Source organism: Vigna umbellata, chromosome 11 (genome assembly GCF_029865625.1).
Source record: "Vigna umbellata cultivar VRB3 chromosome 11, Vumbellata_1.0, whole genome shotgun sequence".
NCBI classification, from domain to species: domain Eukaryota; kingdom Viridiplantae; phylum Streptophyta; class Magnoliopsida; order Fabales; family Fabaceae; genus Vigna; species Vigna umbellata.
The window spans coordinates 2,524,975-2,540,554 of NC_142175.1; the positions used below are offsets into that span (position 1 = coordinate 2,524,975).

The following is a 15,580-nucleotide window of genomic DNA, read 5'->3' on the forward strand; positions in this document are numbered from 1 at the left end:
AGTGAGACAACCTCAAAGAAGACTGAATCCTTAACTGATGGAGGTTATAAAGAAAGAGGACACCAAGTTGCTACAAACAGGTATTATATACCCCAATTCTGACAAGACTTAGGTGAGCCTTATACATGTGGTTCCCATGAAATATGGAATCACAATGGTCAAGAACGAGAAGGACAAGTTGACTCCTATTCAGGATAGAAGTGGGGCACATAATTTAGTAGTTAACCATCTTAGTAGGATTGAAAAGGGAAAAGATAGCATTCCGATGTAGATGACTTTTCCGATGTAGTCCTACTAGCATTCCTTCCACCATGAAGGAGGTAAGTACCCTCATACTTTTTCTTTGCATTCTATATATAAAACATACATTGTGGATAATGCATAGTTTATGTGTGGGGGTGTGGGAAAACAATTAACTTTGTTCCCTATTTTGTTTTGTTTTTTTTTTAAATAAATATTTGCAATGAATTTGAGAGTTTGAATCAGTAACTGGGATGATCATGAATTCAAGAGAAACAATGAGTTATGTTGATATGAGTGGATTGCTTCTATGATATGCTGATTGAGTTGACTTGAGAATTTCTTTATTAAATCTTTTGTCAAAGAAATTTGAACCATGTGAGTTTTGAGCTTAATGTTAAGGATGGACCACCATGTACCATACCTATTTTTCTTGATTGATTTGCCCATGTTTTGTTGATACTCTAATATTTAACTTGATTCTGTGTTGTGCAACTGAGGTGAATATGCACGATTTGATATGATTGAGGCATTTCTTGTTTTAGCTACTTGGCCAAATAAACTTGCCTAACATTAATCCATTGGAAAACCCTTTAAGCCTTAAGACTATTTTCCTTGTTTTAAGTCATTGTCAAATGAGAAAAGATGAAAAAACATATGTTCCTTACCTTAGGAAAGAAGAAGGAGTAATGAATTTTGTTAGAAGTAAGTGATGAATAAGTGTGTGGGTGAGTGCCTCACCCAGAAAATAATAAAAATGGCAAAAAGGAGGATGAAAAGTTGGAATTTTGAAAAAAGGAAAAAAGGGCAAAAGAAAAAGAAAGAGAAAGAAAAGTAAATCTTCCTTAAAAGAGCAAGAAATAAAGTTGTTTTTGAAATAAAGTGTCATTACTATTTCTATATCAATTTCAAAAACTCAGAAATTCCAAAAAAAAATTCCTACCATTTCCTTGGCCTCAATAGAACCTTTAAAAAGTTCTCATGATCAATAATTACATGTTTTCTGAAGTATGTGAATTAGAGTCTTGCTAAATATCAACGGTGTTACTTACATGAGTATTTTAAGCGTAAACACAAGCTAAAAACACTTGAGAGATGGAGAAATAAATACATTTTGACTTAAGTGTTATCTTTCATAATTGATTTTCTTGGGAATTCAAAAAGGCTAACTCATGTGTGAAGAATAAAGTGATTTCATTTGCATGTCCATGCAAAGTGATCTTTAGATGATTGATCTATGTTCGGTGTTGTTCATTCTTTTGATCCAAATGCAAATATGGAAATAAATGACCCAGAACAAAGTCTTGAAATTAGTCAATTTTGCCCAAGAGTGCAAAAGGATAAGTGTAGGGGTGTGATGAGTGCATATTTATGCCCACATTTATGTTTTAAAATTCAAATTTTGATGAGATTCTTGTGCTTAAATGATTGATTTAAAGTGAATTTGTGACAATTGGATTTATTGGGTTTGGGAATTAAAGATGCTTAAAATGTGATTCTCAGTTGCATAAACTATTTTGGATGTTCTAATGTTTATTTGTGCAGTTGAAGTTAGAATTTTATTCATTTAAAGCATGAAATTAAATGGTCAAAGTTGGTCCAATCTGGTTAATGCAGGGTTCCTATGCAATTTTGAAAAGAAAGAGATGACTAAAGTGCAACTAAACCAAATTTCTGGACTTTTGTGCAATTTTGAATAAAATGAAAAGGGTTAAAATGTAATTTTGGGCAAGTTTAAATCTACTAGATATTTTAAAAGATAATTTGGAGAAAATATATCTTAAGATATTTTATTTGATATTGTTAAATAATTACCTTATTTAACTATATCAATAAAAATCAAAAGATAATATTTGCCAAATCTTTTTGAATCTAGAAAAGATATTATCAAATTTTCTCAAAAACTAATTAAATATGTTGAAGATTTGAAAGATATTAGATATAAGATAAAAGATCTTATCAACAGAAGATCTAGAGTCCAGGCCCAATCAAGCCTATATAAAGAGACCCAGGGGAGGCATAACTCATTCATCCACCACTCCTCTCACTTTTATTTTTCCATGTATTCTACTCTATCCATGGAGGGCTAAGCTTCTAGGGCTATTCCACTGTAATTTCATTATGGATTCTAAGGTTAAGTTGAATTAATGCAATTATTTCTTTTGATTATTGATTTGAGTTGCTCTCTTTCTGTGTCTTTCATCTCTCAATCATATTAAAAGCAATGATTTTTGCATCATAATGTATTTGAATCTACATGCATATTAATCATATGAGTTCAAGGGTTTCTAGGCTTGATTGAGAATCTACTTTAATTGAAGTTGGCAACTTTCATATGATTAAATGAGTTTTTGCTATCAAATGAGAATGTACTTTGATTGGTGGAAATAATTTTAACTATAATTAATTGAGAATTTACTTTGATTAATTAGCTTTTAATTTGGTTAGGAGATTTAAGAATAGACTTCATTAAACACAACAGAATTTGATTGAGAATGTACTTTGGTTGAATTCATTGTGAATAATCTAGAAAGGTCTTGCATTTGATTGAGAATCTACTTTGGTTAACTGCATGATCGCCCTCAAATTAATTAAGAATGTACTTTAATTAATTTGAAACTTGAACAATAATCAATTGAACAATTATTTGTGGATAACCAATGATGAATCTATTTTGGAAAAGTAGTGAAATTAGCCTATTTCATCATAATTGTTTCTAAGTTTCCTATTTGTTCTTCAAACATTCTCCAAACATTAACTTCATTAGCATATTTTCTCACTTTTATTCTTGAGCATTGCATAACATTCATAAGATTCAAATATTGAAAAACAATTACGTATTCGTTGGGAGACGACTCAGAGTTACTTTAACCCTATTTACTTTCTTGAATACTACTTAGCAATACTGAAGTTCCCTTGAAAAGTAGTATTAATTTGATAGCTTCAGTAGTAGCGTATCAGTGAGCCACGTGTGATGCCACCTTCTCTCATTATTGTGTGCCACGTTTTGGTTTCTGAAGCATTAATTCTAAGCATCAGATGTTTCTTTTTCTTCTCCCAATTACCCTAACGATTTCTTTCTCATGAAAGTGAACCCTAAAAAGAAAATTAGGTTCTTCTTTTGTGTCCTAACCAGAAGCTTCGAGCTTCTTTTCCATCTACACTTTCACAGACCACCCATCGTTGGGGAAAACATCTATGGCGCGGTGACAACGCGGCGATGACAAAGCGATAGTGCGGCGAGAGCGTAGCGGTGGAGCAACGATGGCGACATTGTGGAAGGCAGCGGCTCAAGCATGATCTCGGCTTCGTTGACGCCGAGACGCAGCGAGGTGCGGTAAGGACCTTCTGCAGCGTCGGCGCCCCCGCGAGGGACTCCAGCTTCTCCGATTGCGTCGGTGAGGTTGAGGCGCCATCTAAGAAGAGTTCTTCATCACACAACTCCGAGAGAGTTTCTCTTCCTCTTCCGCCATGGAACTTGCTCACGGTGCTATGGAGAGATTTCTTTTCCTTCCTTTTCTCCGGTTTGGTTCGTAGCGTGGTGGTCTTGCGGCGTGAAGTAGAGGAGAGTCGCGAACTGGGAATTTTGGGAATTTGGGGTTTGGTGAGTTAGGAAAATTTTGGGTTGTTCCTCTATTCTTTCTTGTAGGTCTTGGATTTATGTGGTTAAGTTTGGGGTTCGAATAGAGTTTTGTTGTTTGATTATCGAGTTCTTATTTCTGTGAAATTGAAATTTTTGAATTGAGATTGGGGTAACTATTGTCTGTGTTCACAGCCACCATTTCTTTCACGACCACCGCAAGGACCAACGCAACGATCACCTTGCTTAAACTCATTGCTTTGCTTTGAGTAAAACTACTTTGTTCGAGTAAAACTACTTTTTCTCAATTGATAAAAAAATAAATTAAGAACCCTAATATGATTTCAGAAACCAAAATGTGGCAATCACTTAATCTGATTTTTAAAAAGAAAAGCAGTGTGGCACACAATAATGAGGGAAGGTGGCATCACACGTGGCTCGCCGTTTGCCACATCAAAGAAAACTTAACGTCGTTCAATTTTAAGGACTAAACATAAGAGTTTCAAAACTAAGAGGACTAAAATGAACAAACCTTTCAAAGAGGGATGAAACCCAAAATCGCTTGATAATTTAGAGAATAAAAACATATTTAATCCAATAAAATTTAAAAAATAGCAAATTTATTTTTTATACAATTGTACAAAGATCTAAGTTTGTTGGTCAACAGACTTCAAATTTAAGTCTACCAAATATAAGTTTGTTGTAAAACATACTTAAAAAAACCTGAAATAACATATATAAAAAACCTATATTTTAGTAGTGGCTATAATTAAGTGTCACTATTGAAAGACTACAAACTGTTAAATATTACGAAGACACAAAAGAAGAAAGAAATATAAATATGGAAGCAAATAATGGAATCAATCAGGGAAAGATATTAAAAAAATAATATAACAAAGAAAGATGGAAATAGAGATAGAAATTAGAACATTCCTTTATGAGATAAAGAATGAAAAAGAGGTTTCGAATATTCATAAATAAAGAGACTCAAGGATCATATTCCTCAACATATCTACAAATACAAACACCATGGTGAAGAAGAAATATACAGTGAACAAGCAAAAATAGAAAGAAAAATACACAAGAAACAAGAAACAGAAAAAAAAAATGAGATATTGAACTTATAGAATCAAATTTCAATAATGTTGTAAAAACAATGGGTGTGTATGCTTAACCATTGTGCAAGAAAATGGTTATAGGCTTTACTCATCCCCTTCTATAACGTAATTTCACAATTAATAATCAACAATAATGTCAAAAACAATCAGATATATTATTCATAATACAAAACAGTGTGGAATGATAGTTTTCTTTATCATGTTCGTCAACATTTTCTTCAACCTGGTCTTCTTTGTTTTCTTCAACATTTACTTCATGGCCTTCAAAGTTTTCTTCATCAACTGTTGATAAAACAAAATTATGATAACTGTTATTTTTAAAATGAAAAGGATATTTAGATGTAAACTAATTTAACAATAAAAGTCTACATTTATGATTCATTATTTAAGTATGATTCACTAGGAAAAAAATAACTTTATAAGTATTTCAATTTAAGTCTGTTCCAAAAATACTAAACTTAATAAATGTTTGGTGACATTTTTATTATAAAAATTTATATTTTAAATTTGTTAATCACATAACATACTTGAATTTATATTTTAAGCTTGTTAGAATATAAACAGAATTAAATGTTTTATATGTTATGTTTTCTAACAAACCTAAAATTATATTTTATAAGTACCAATAAAATATATGATTAGATTTACAATTTTGGACAGAAAATCTAAGTCTGTTAGATTTATAGTAGAGTTAAAATTTAAGTCTATTAAATCTAATTCTTTTATAAAACACAATTAGAAAGCTCAAAATAATATATTTAAAAAGCTTGTTTTGTACTACTAATTAATATTTAATACAAGTTATATCATTATAGGAAAATTGCATATTTCAATTTTAAACCACGTAATGAAGGAATGTTAATAAAGGAGTGCACGTGATTACAAAATATATATTACACTTAATAGAGGATTATGACAAGAAAGGTTGGTATGACCATGCTCCCATTATATTAACCAAATAAGTTTATATTAATATTTCAAAAGTACCCTTTATTTAACTATTACAAACTTTATTTTCGAAGTTCATCATCCTTCTCTTTCCAAACTCATGTCATAAAATCCATGTCAAGAAAAATATTCCACAATGACTAACCTTTGCTAAAGAATTTGGAAATACTATAATATCATTTATTGTTAGTTTTCTACAACGATTTAAATAAAAGAAAAAACCAAAAAAAGAAAAAACCAAAAAATGAAAAAATAAAAGAAGGGAAGAACATGCTTGTAAACTGAAGTGAATGTGATTGTGTAAAGATTATTAAACTTGATATAGTAACTCTTGAGAACCAGAAGATGAAGTGTTCCATCAAAGAAAAAATTGAGAAAGACATCTAAAGATGTCAAATTAAAGAATATATATAGAAGAAATCATCCTACTCGTGCATGAAAAAAGAAATTAAAAAGAGACATAGGTTAGAATAGACTTGGTTAGAATTTTTCTTCACAGTTTTATATCTTTGTTTTCTAGAATAATACTAGTCTAGGTTAGAATAAGAAAATCAAAGGAGACTATGTCACGAGCAGTGATGAATGTGTTTTTATGTAATTATCAATGAATTTTTCGTGTAATTATCGACAGATTTTTTTCAATAATTACCGACATATTTTTATTGTAATTATCTAGTTCATTTTGGTTTTACCTTTCATAATTGGTCAAATTATTCACGTAGGGCAGAAATATTGTAAAAGAAACCAAATATTCAAAGGAAAGGAAAATAATATATATATATATATATATATATATATATATATATATATATATATATATATATATATATATATATATATATATATATATATATATATATATATATATATATTATTACCTTGATTGCAAGCCTCTGGTTGATCAGCGTGGTCATCCTCGGGACATATCTCCTTGTATGTGTAGTTGAAAGAGTAGTAAGCAAAAATTTGAAGCAGGGCAGCGTTCAATATTCCCAACATTAGATAGAATCTATCTACATGGGAATTATCGATACTCTCCTTGAACCAGCTTGCACTGAAAGTTACGACCAGTGGAAAAAAGAGGAGTTTGCCAATACCATTCAGTAATTCAGTATACGAATCAGTAAAACTCCACAGTGCTTTTTCTACGTGGGCAACATATAAAAGCTTTAAACCCCCCTCAACAAGTGCCTCCGTCATTCCCAACAATATAAACTGCGGAACTAAGGCTCTGGTTGGGCTTTTCAGTTCTTCCTCTCCATATTTTGTCAAAGACAATCTCTGTAACTCGACTTTCCACGCTACGACGCAGCAAATTACGGCACACACCATGCCAAAACCAATGCTTATAATCGAAGTCTTTACTGTGAATCTTTTCGACGTAAAGCCTGCACTTCTCATACTCCGCAAGCCATTCACGATCCAAAAGAAGATGAATTGCGACACTTTTCTCATACCGGTTTTGATCAAAAAGAGTTTAGAGATATCATAACCTTTGGTAGGTTTCATGTTGCTTGCTTGTGCAACAAAAAAAGTGTTCCCAGTAGCCACGAGTAAACTGTAAGCAAAGAAGGTAAAGCAGAGGTATATCATAGGAACAAAGCTCTTCACTTCCCTCACCTCCTCTACTGTGCAAACCTTCCCATTCCTTTCTTGCGTGTCAGGACTCACCTCAGGATATATAGAATCTTTTTGATTAAGTATAGCTGCTTTGTCCAACCACCTGAATAGCCGTGGAACTCGTGGCTTTAATCTCAGTCCATTATCGTGGTCATAACATAAATTGGTCCGCACATTACCCTTCCAGTAATAGCAATTCGGAGACGTTGGATAATCTGATCTTCGTCTTTCACAAGCTGCTTTGCAGATTCTAAAGATCTTCCCTAGATTGCTTTCATCAAGTAATTGTTCGTGACTATACTTCGTCCTACCAAAGAGGAACAAAAGATAGCACCCTCCCATGAGAATTGCAGAGGATCTGAAGAGACAATAGTAATCTTGATCGGAAAAGTCAGCAAACACTATTACCACGTATCCAACAACCAACGGAACTAACAACCACGTATTTGTAAGAATTGTACATATGAGGTCTTGCTCATTTTGTTTTTCTATGCTTCCATCCTTTATTTCACTTTTTTCTCTTTCTTCAAGTATCTCTTCCACCTTATTTTTAAGAAAACTTCCTAAAAGCGTTTGACCACTTTTCCCTAATGCAAGAAACAATATGGCTGCATATAGCGCACCAGATACTGGATCAGCCGATGTCCATAGTAGCATTAAACCCTGCCATTAGATTAAGAGTTTTTTGTTTTGTCAAGTGTTGATTTCAAGGTAGGCATAAAAAATTATATATGTGTGTTATATATTACCTCGATGGCAGCTGCAGCGCAAATTGTGATCATAGTCAAGGGACCCGTATATGATTCGGAAATTAAAGAAGCAAAAATGGAAAGGACAGACGATAGACCATCTTGTAGATTTGTTAAGATAGCAGCTTTTCGTAGATCCTCCTCCACCTCTGAATATTTCCAGTAATCCATCATAGATGACAACACCGAGAATTCCACAATGGTGTAGCTTACAGACAAAGCTGAAAATAGTTCGGGAGAAAGAGTCAAGTTAAAATTTAATTCCCATAAATAACACAATTAGGTGCATATTTGAATGATTACCGCCGATGCAGAGTAGGAGGGTCTTAGAGTTGAAGAATAGATGACGGAGTTGACGCAACAAATTCTTCATTAGAGCGAATGAGAAGTTTATTTCTTGACCGTTTTGTTTCAGCGCCATGGAGACGAATGTTTGACGGGACTAGAAGAATCAGTTATAGTAGTACGAAACTAGTTAACACAAGCTAACAATAAATAAACACAGACAGAGGCCAGAAGACAAGTTTGATCATGTCACCACATAATATTTGATCACAGTTCCTTCTTGGTAGATGTGAATTGTCCTGTTTTCCGCTTAAGAATAATGTGTGGATCGTAATTGTCCATGCATTTTGTATTCTTTTATAACGCGTAAATAATAGATTCGGGACACGTTTAGTTAAAGAAAACTAGACAAGTGAAATTGTTTGGGGAACTATTCTTCGTTTGGACACGTGTCAAGAAGGACGGCAACAATTTTTCAGTGTGAATTTCATTGCTAAAGTAGTCACATCAACGAAACAACAAGGAAACAATGGGAACGAAATCCAACCGCCAACGAAATTTGAGCACATTGCGTTATATTTATAAGTTGACTTACATGAGTTTTAGTTGACTTTAATTTCTTTTGAATTTAAAAAAAAAAATTCTGTCGTATTGATTTTTCAATTTGATTCTTTAGTTTTTTCTTAAAATCATCAAATTTAGTATTCCTTATTTTTTTTTAAATATTAAATTTAGTCTATTAATTTTTCAAAAACATCCAATTTGATTTTTTTTTTAAATTGGCTAGTTTTTTAATTTTCAACTAACCAAATGTTATTTTTCTTTTCCGTCTACCAGGATATTAGATATATTCTTTTTAGACCACCATTTATGTTCAAGCAGCAAACTAACGAGCAGTCAAACTGCTGAAAAGATCAAATTTGATATTTAAACAAAATTAAATGATTAAATTAAAAAAACTAATAACTAAATGCTTTTTTTAAAATTCGAATAAAATTAGAGCATAAATTAGAAATTAAGTTTAGAATTTCTTTTATATTAAGTATATATTCTTTGTTGCAGATTTTGTATAAAAATTGGTAAACAAATTGTACATAAATTGATAAAAAAAAATTATTCTATTTTCTTTATTATTGTTAAGTAATTCTTAAAGGTAGTAAAAACAATCGTAAAACTTTCTATAAATATTCGCAATATATGTTCACGCAAAAGAAAAATTCATTGCAACTTTTATAGAAAAAATTTTTAACTACTAATTTAAACTTTTTAAATAAATTTTCTTTAATTTTAAATTTACAAGTAAATATTTTCCAAATAATAAACAAAACCTGAGAGCAATAGCATGTTGTCTATGTATCTCTAAAATATGAAAAGGGTTGCTTGTGATTATGTGTTTTCTGTTATATTTCGGAATGCAATCGTCGTAACAAAACATTACTTAACATTACTTAATTGATGTTGCAGGTTTCTCTTTAAGTTAGTAGAAACAATTATTTCAATCAATTTAGAAGCAAGTATTTCATTTTCTTTAATTCTTTATTTGTTTGTATTTTTCATGAATATTGTATTGTTTTTCATGTGTTAGTGTAATTCATTTTGTTTAGGAATATTTTTGAATGGATAAATATTGGATAATGAAGCCTTGAAATACACTTGAATACCTAATTGGTTTAGAAAAATTATCAAATTTTGCTTTTGAGAATGGAACTTCTGGATACACAATTCGATGTTCATGCCCCAAATGTCACTATTGCAGTAAGGAAAAATGATAGCGGTTATTTTTGTCCATAGGCAGCAGTTCTCGAACCGAGGCATATCCAGGCGAGACAAAAAGTCAGGTGCGAACCGAGGCATAAAAGGATAGGATTTTGCCTTGGTTCAGCCTTAACCGAAGCAGTAGATATTTTGATTTTTTTTTATTTTTTTTTGGTTAAATTGTTGATAAAAGAAAGCCAAAGATTAGTGTTTGGCCCAAAGACGAGATCGGTGGTCGTCATCTTCTATCTATTGCATAGCACGGTGGTTGCAGCAACACCCCCCATCACTCACTATGAAGTTGTCCTTGAAGTTCCAGGGTGATGAAAACCACCACGAACACAGCGAACAAATCATGACGGAGAAGGTACCCATGACTATACTGAACAAGCCCTTTCTTTCAGCTGTCACCGCCACCACCGCCACCAACTCCATTTCCGAGTTTTCCTTCTCACTCTCTTCAAACTTCACATCAGGCCCATCCCTCAAAGTCTCTTATACGCCCACCACCTCTCAACCCTTCTCCCTCTCTCTCAAGTCGGGCGTCGGCCTCTTGGGCTCACCGACCCACTCCCCTCTCGTCTTCTCCGCTAACTTCTCCCTATCCCCAACCCCGACCCCTTTTTTCCCTCTGCAATTCAAATCCCAATTCCGCCACTTCTCTCTCCACAAAATTGTTTTCTCCGATACCCCACCACCCCCTTCTCCTCTCCCTCCCACACCTCAAATTGTGTCCAACGAATCTTCCTCGGGTTGGTAGAATCTGAAATTGGAACCGTTCGATAACAGAGACCAATCACACCCTAACATTTTGGAAAACTCTAAGAACGATGCAAAGCACAGTCTCTCACCTGTCATTAGGGTTATGGCTCGGACGGAGCGACAATGGCGGCACCGACGCGAGGAATGCAGCGACTAAATGCGAGCAATGGAAGCGAGAGCGAGGGAGCGAGAGCGAGGGAGCGAGAGCGAGGGAGTGAGAAAGTCAGGTCTCAAGGAAGAACGAAATGAACAGTAGGTTACGTTTTTTTGGTCAAGATACATGCATATATGCCTCGGTTCTATGCTTAGTCGAAGCAATACATGCATATATGCCTTGGTTCTACACCCCCACCGAGGCATATAATCCTAAAAAAAATATATCAAATGCTTATATGCACCAGTTCTAAATGAACCGAAGCCAGGCTCTACGCAGAATTCAAATTTCAGAGACTTGTCAGAGGGAAGGTAGGCTTTTAGGCTTCGATTGTTGCTTTAACCGAGGCATACACATTGTTTCGCACCGGTTCTGAATGAACCAAAGCCATAGGCTCTGCACATAATTCAATATTTTGGGGGCAAGTGGGCTTTTAGGCTTCGGTTTTAGTTTTAACCGAGGTAATATGCCTTATATGCTTCGGTTGATTTTGAACCGAGGTGTATAAGTTCGCTTAAACTATAAAAATGCCACCGCATTTTGATACGCTTCGGTTTCACCTAAACCGAAGCCTATAGCGCGAGTTAAAAAGCAATTTTTTTACTAGTGTGTGGGTTTATGAAATGGCAAACTATAGGAACAAATTGAAGTGGGTTTGAGTCAAACCTCTACTGATGAATCAAAGGTTTCTCCTTATGATGTTGTTGGTAGAGTGTTAGGCCTAGAGCATTCTAGGAGAGTGTGATGCATGGGTTTGGGAGCAGCTCTTATTATTTTATTCATAAATACAAGAATTGAACTTTCAACTTTAAGCATTGGTTCGTCAAGCACTGCCACATCATCAACATCTTCTAATTAATGGGAATATAAGTACATCCATTTAGAATCCCAAGTTTAAACCACCTTAGGCGCGCTAAAAGCATACATGATAATGAAAGAAGGAAAGATTCCTGATGAAATGGCAACCTCTTTTGATCCTCAACCACAAGTAAGTTACTAAACAAGTACAAGTACTATGTTTGATATATTGTAATTACTGTCAACACATGTAATTGAGTTTAGGAAATTCTGAATTTTCATGGTTATGATAATATGTCATTGTTTATTTTATTAATTTTTTATTATTATTTCAGCAAACGGGTGATACAAATAAGCCTAAATCTCCTTTGGGTACAAGACAATCATTTTGTGGAAGTAATATTTAGGGAGTTTATGACATTTTTTTAGGATAAAACTATATCTACTTTATTATAAATTTTGAGTACTTATTGATTAAGTTGTAAGGATGAGTTTTATTTTAATTTGCTTTTATGTTACTATGATGATTTTGACAATGGAATTATATGAATTTGTGATGTTTTTTGTTACATTAATATGTTTTAATATTGTTACAAATAAATATTTTTAACCCAAAAGTATAAACACCTCAAATAGTGACATAAATTAAATAATACAAATGAGAAAGGTTACAACTTCTACAGTATAATTTTCAAATTGAATAGCATATATATTAATCCCAAAACATATTTTGCCTAAGGACAATAATGTCTTTTTCTCCTTTTGTAATTGAGGTGCATAAATTAAATATAGATGTGTACAAAATAAAAGACAAGTACTTTAAATAATAGAAGTTGAAAATTAGAAAATAGAACATGGAATCTAGAATTTATGTTTTGAAAACCAGTTGAGATGTTTATTAAAAAAGAATGGCTCAATTTCTCACACCAAGAGGGAGGGTGAATTTGTGAAGTATAAAATTTAAAACTTTCAAAATCTTTTTCACCAAAAGTGATGCCTTTATGACTTTCTTGAAACGCAAGGTAAAAGACTTGTTTATGCAGCGGAAATTAAATCGATTGAGTATAGTAAGAAGTCGACTGAATAAAAGAGTGTAGAGATAGATTATCAAACACTAAGTTTTTATATTGGTTCGGCCAAGCCTAGATCCAGTGTCCTTCCAACCATTGAAAGCTAATGCACTATATTGATCAATGTTTTTACAACAAGGCTTTTATAGCGACCTCACGTCAAAAATATAAAACACCTCTCTAACCCTCTAATAAAAATATAGGCAGTATACAAACAGACTAACAACAAGAATCCCCTCTCCTTCAGTCCAAACCCTTTGAGCCACCCTCAAAGTCAAGAACGCAGCACACTCTTCTTCCTGTCATCACAACAGGGAACCTCAATCCAATCTTCACAAGATTGTAGCTTCTAATCTCTCAGTTACACCCAATGTGCAAATATGATCAGCCTTTGTACGTGTAGTTAACTTGCTCTTCAAGAATCCACAAGTAGATGATCACCACGGTCACTTCTTGTTTCTTGGATCTCTTTCTCTCTTTCTATACGAATGCACTTTCTGCAAAAGATATCACAAATTGTTAGATTCACAAAAGTTCTTAAAGAAATCAAATTTGCGTCAATTTATAGATAAACACAACTCTGACGCATTTTAAACGACTGAGCTACTAATGCAGTCGAATATAGCAATTATGTTATTACAATTAATAGCAATCAATGCAGTTAATTGAATGTACAATTAATGTAGTCGAATTGCATTTAATGTTTGGTCGACATATTTAAAAATATAGTCGTTGTGACAGTTATATCAAGCATTAACAGTTATTCAAAACATAACAAACTTAGTTTAATGCAATTTGTGATGTTAGTTGAATTGAAATTTTTGGGAAGGAAAAGTTAGGTTGAATTGTATGTTATTTTTATCTAAAAAATGGGGGTTTTAATATATGAGTTTGAGAAATAAAGGTCTAAATAAAGGTATGGTATTTTAGGTTATATTGAATGGTTGTTTGGAACTTTTTTGAGTTGTGAACTATTTAATTTGTGAGGCAATTTGGAGTGGTTGGGGTCTGTCTTTTAGTCATTTATGACTTGTTCAGACCTCTAAGATTCTCAAATATGAGCAAGAACTTGTGGAGTTCAATTCTGGTCTCTAAAGTGTGGTTTTAGTTAGTTTTGGATTGGAATCTTGAGGTAAAATAATTTTAAACGAGGTTAGGTTGGTTTCTATACTTTTGGTTAGGTTAATTTTAGTTTATAGTTCAATCTAGGAATGTTAGAAGTTGGAAAATATGTATAGGATAGGTCATGACGGGTTGAGGGGTGTAAATTCTACAGAATTAATGTTGCTGAACTCTGTAGTCTCGTTGAGCGAGTGTAGCTGCTAAGGTGAAATTATTGGTTGGTTTTTTCAAATTATTGTTGGTATGAATGTAGGGAGCTCAGTCTTTGATGGGGAAGTACATGCTTTGAGAAGAGTAAACTAATGACAAAGGTGAGCTCAAAGTTGACTAAGAAACAAATCACTATCTCTAAGAAGAAAAGCAAGATTGCAATTCACTCTTAAAAGTTCATTCATTCAAAGGTGAGTACAAAGGAGACCCCCTAGGTTGCTTATATAGCTTTTGGAATGACTTTGGTGAAGAATTTCAAGATATGTGTGACTTGAATGCTCAAAGGCCTGACCACCAGCATTCCTAGGTGTTTCTTAGTCAAATATTGCTTAATTCTCTCATTCCAAAAGGTTTTATAAGCTTCCTAGCACTCCTAGAGTTCAAAAATGAAAACTAGCTAAGACTACTTGCATTACAAGCAACAAAATGAGAAGGCTTATTTATTCTTCTTTTTTCTTTAAGTCCAAGCTATGTGAAGTCCCACATTGCTTGTACTATAAAGAAAAGAAGAGTTTGTAAGCTTCTTTACAACTAGAATTAACGAAAGAACAAAAGAGGCAAATACAAGCCAATGAAACATATTCTATTCTTTTTAGGCTTCTTATCTTCCTTTATTCTCTTCATCCTTTGCCCTATCTATGACCACATCAGTCTTGGAGGTTATTGACAACGATTGAAAATATCGTTATCTGTGATGCAATTTTGATACTAAATTAACCCTTTTTGGACTTAGAAGCTTGCTTGAACTCATGTTTTTAGTTTAGTTTTATGAATAAGAGAGTTGAGGTTATACTTGAAGTTTTTATCACTAAATTCTCTTGATTTTGTAGGAAATTGGAATGATTTGAAAGAGGAGAATCAAGACAGAACGATTCAAGAAGATAGACCGATCGGTTCAAGAAGATAGACCGAACTTTGTGATAGAGGAGAATGTAGACCGAACGGTGTGAGAAAGAGGACAATTGTCGAACGGTTTGAGAGAAAGGTTGACAAACCGAATGGTTTGAGAAAGGAGAGGCCGAACGATCAACAGTGTGAGGCTGAACGGTTGACAAAGTAAAACCGATCGGTCCATGACACTTGCTCGACCTAGAACCAATCGGTCAACCGTGTGAGGCCGAACGGTTAACAAAGTAAAACCGATCGGTCCATTTGCTGAGCGCCAGCAT

At 33.4% G+C, this 15,580-nt stretch overlaps 1 protein-coding gene and 1 pseudogene across 1 annotated transcript; one reads left to right on the forward strand and one right to left on the reverse strand.

Annotated features, from left to right (window-relative positions):
* Window positions 1-4,985: 4,985 nt before the first annotated feature.
* On the reverse strand, window positions 4,986-8,467 carry LOC124845666 (protein NRT1/ PTR FAMILY 5.5-like). The gene is made up of 3 exons (XM_088102652.1): window positions 8,256-8,467; window positions 6,765-8,169; window positions 4,986-5,220 (listed from the first exon to the last, which is right to left on the reverse strand). The coding sequence occupies exons 1-3, from the start codon at window positions 8,427-8,429 to the stop codon at window positions 5,075-5,077; spliced, it is 1,725 nt and encodes a 574-aa protein (XP_087958778.1). The 5' UTR covers window positions 8,430-8,467; the 3' UTR covers window positions 4,986-5,074.
* A 1,896-nt stretch (window positions 8,468-10,363) lies between these two features.
* On the forward strand, window positions 10,364-11,214 carry LOC148190758 (uncharacterized; annotated as a pseudogene).
* Window positions 11,215-15,580: the final 4,366 nt, after the last annotated feature.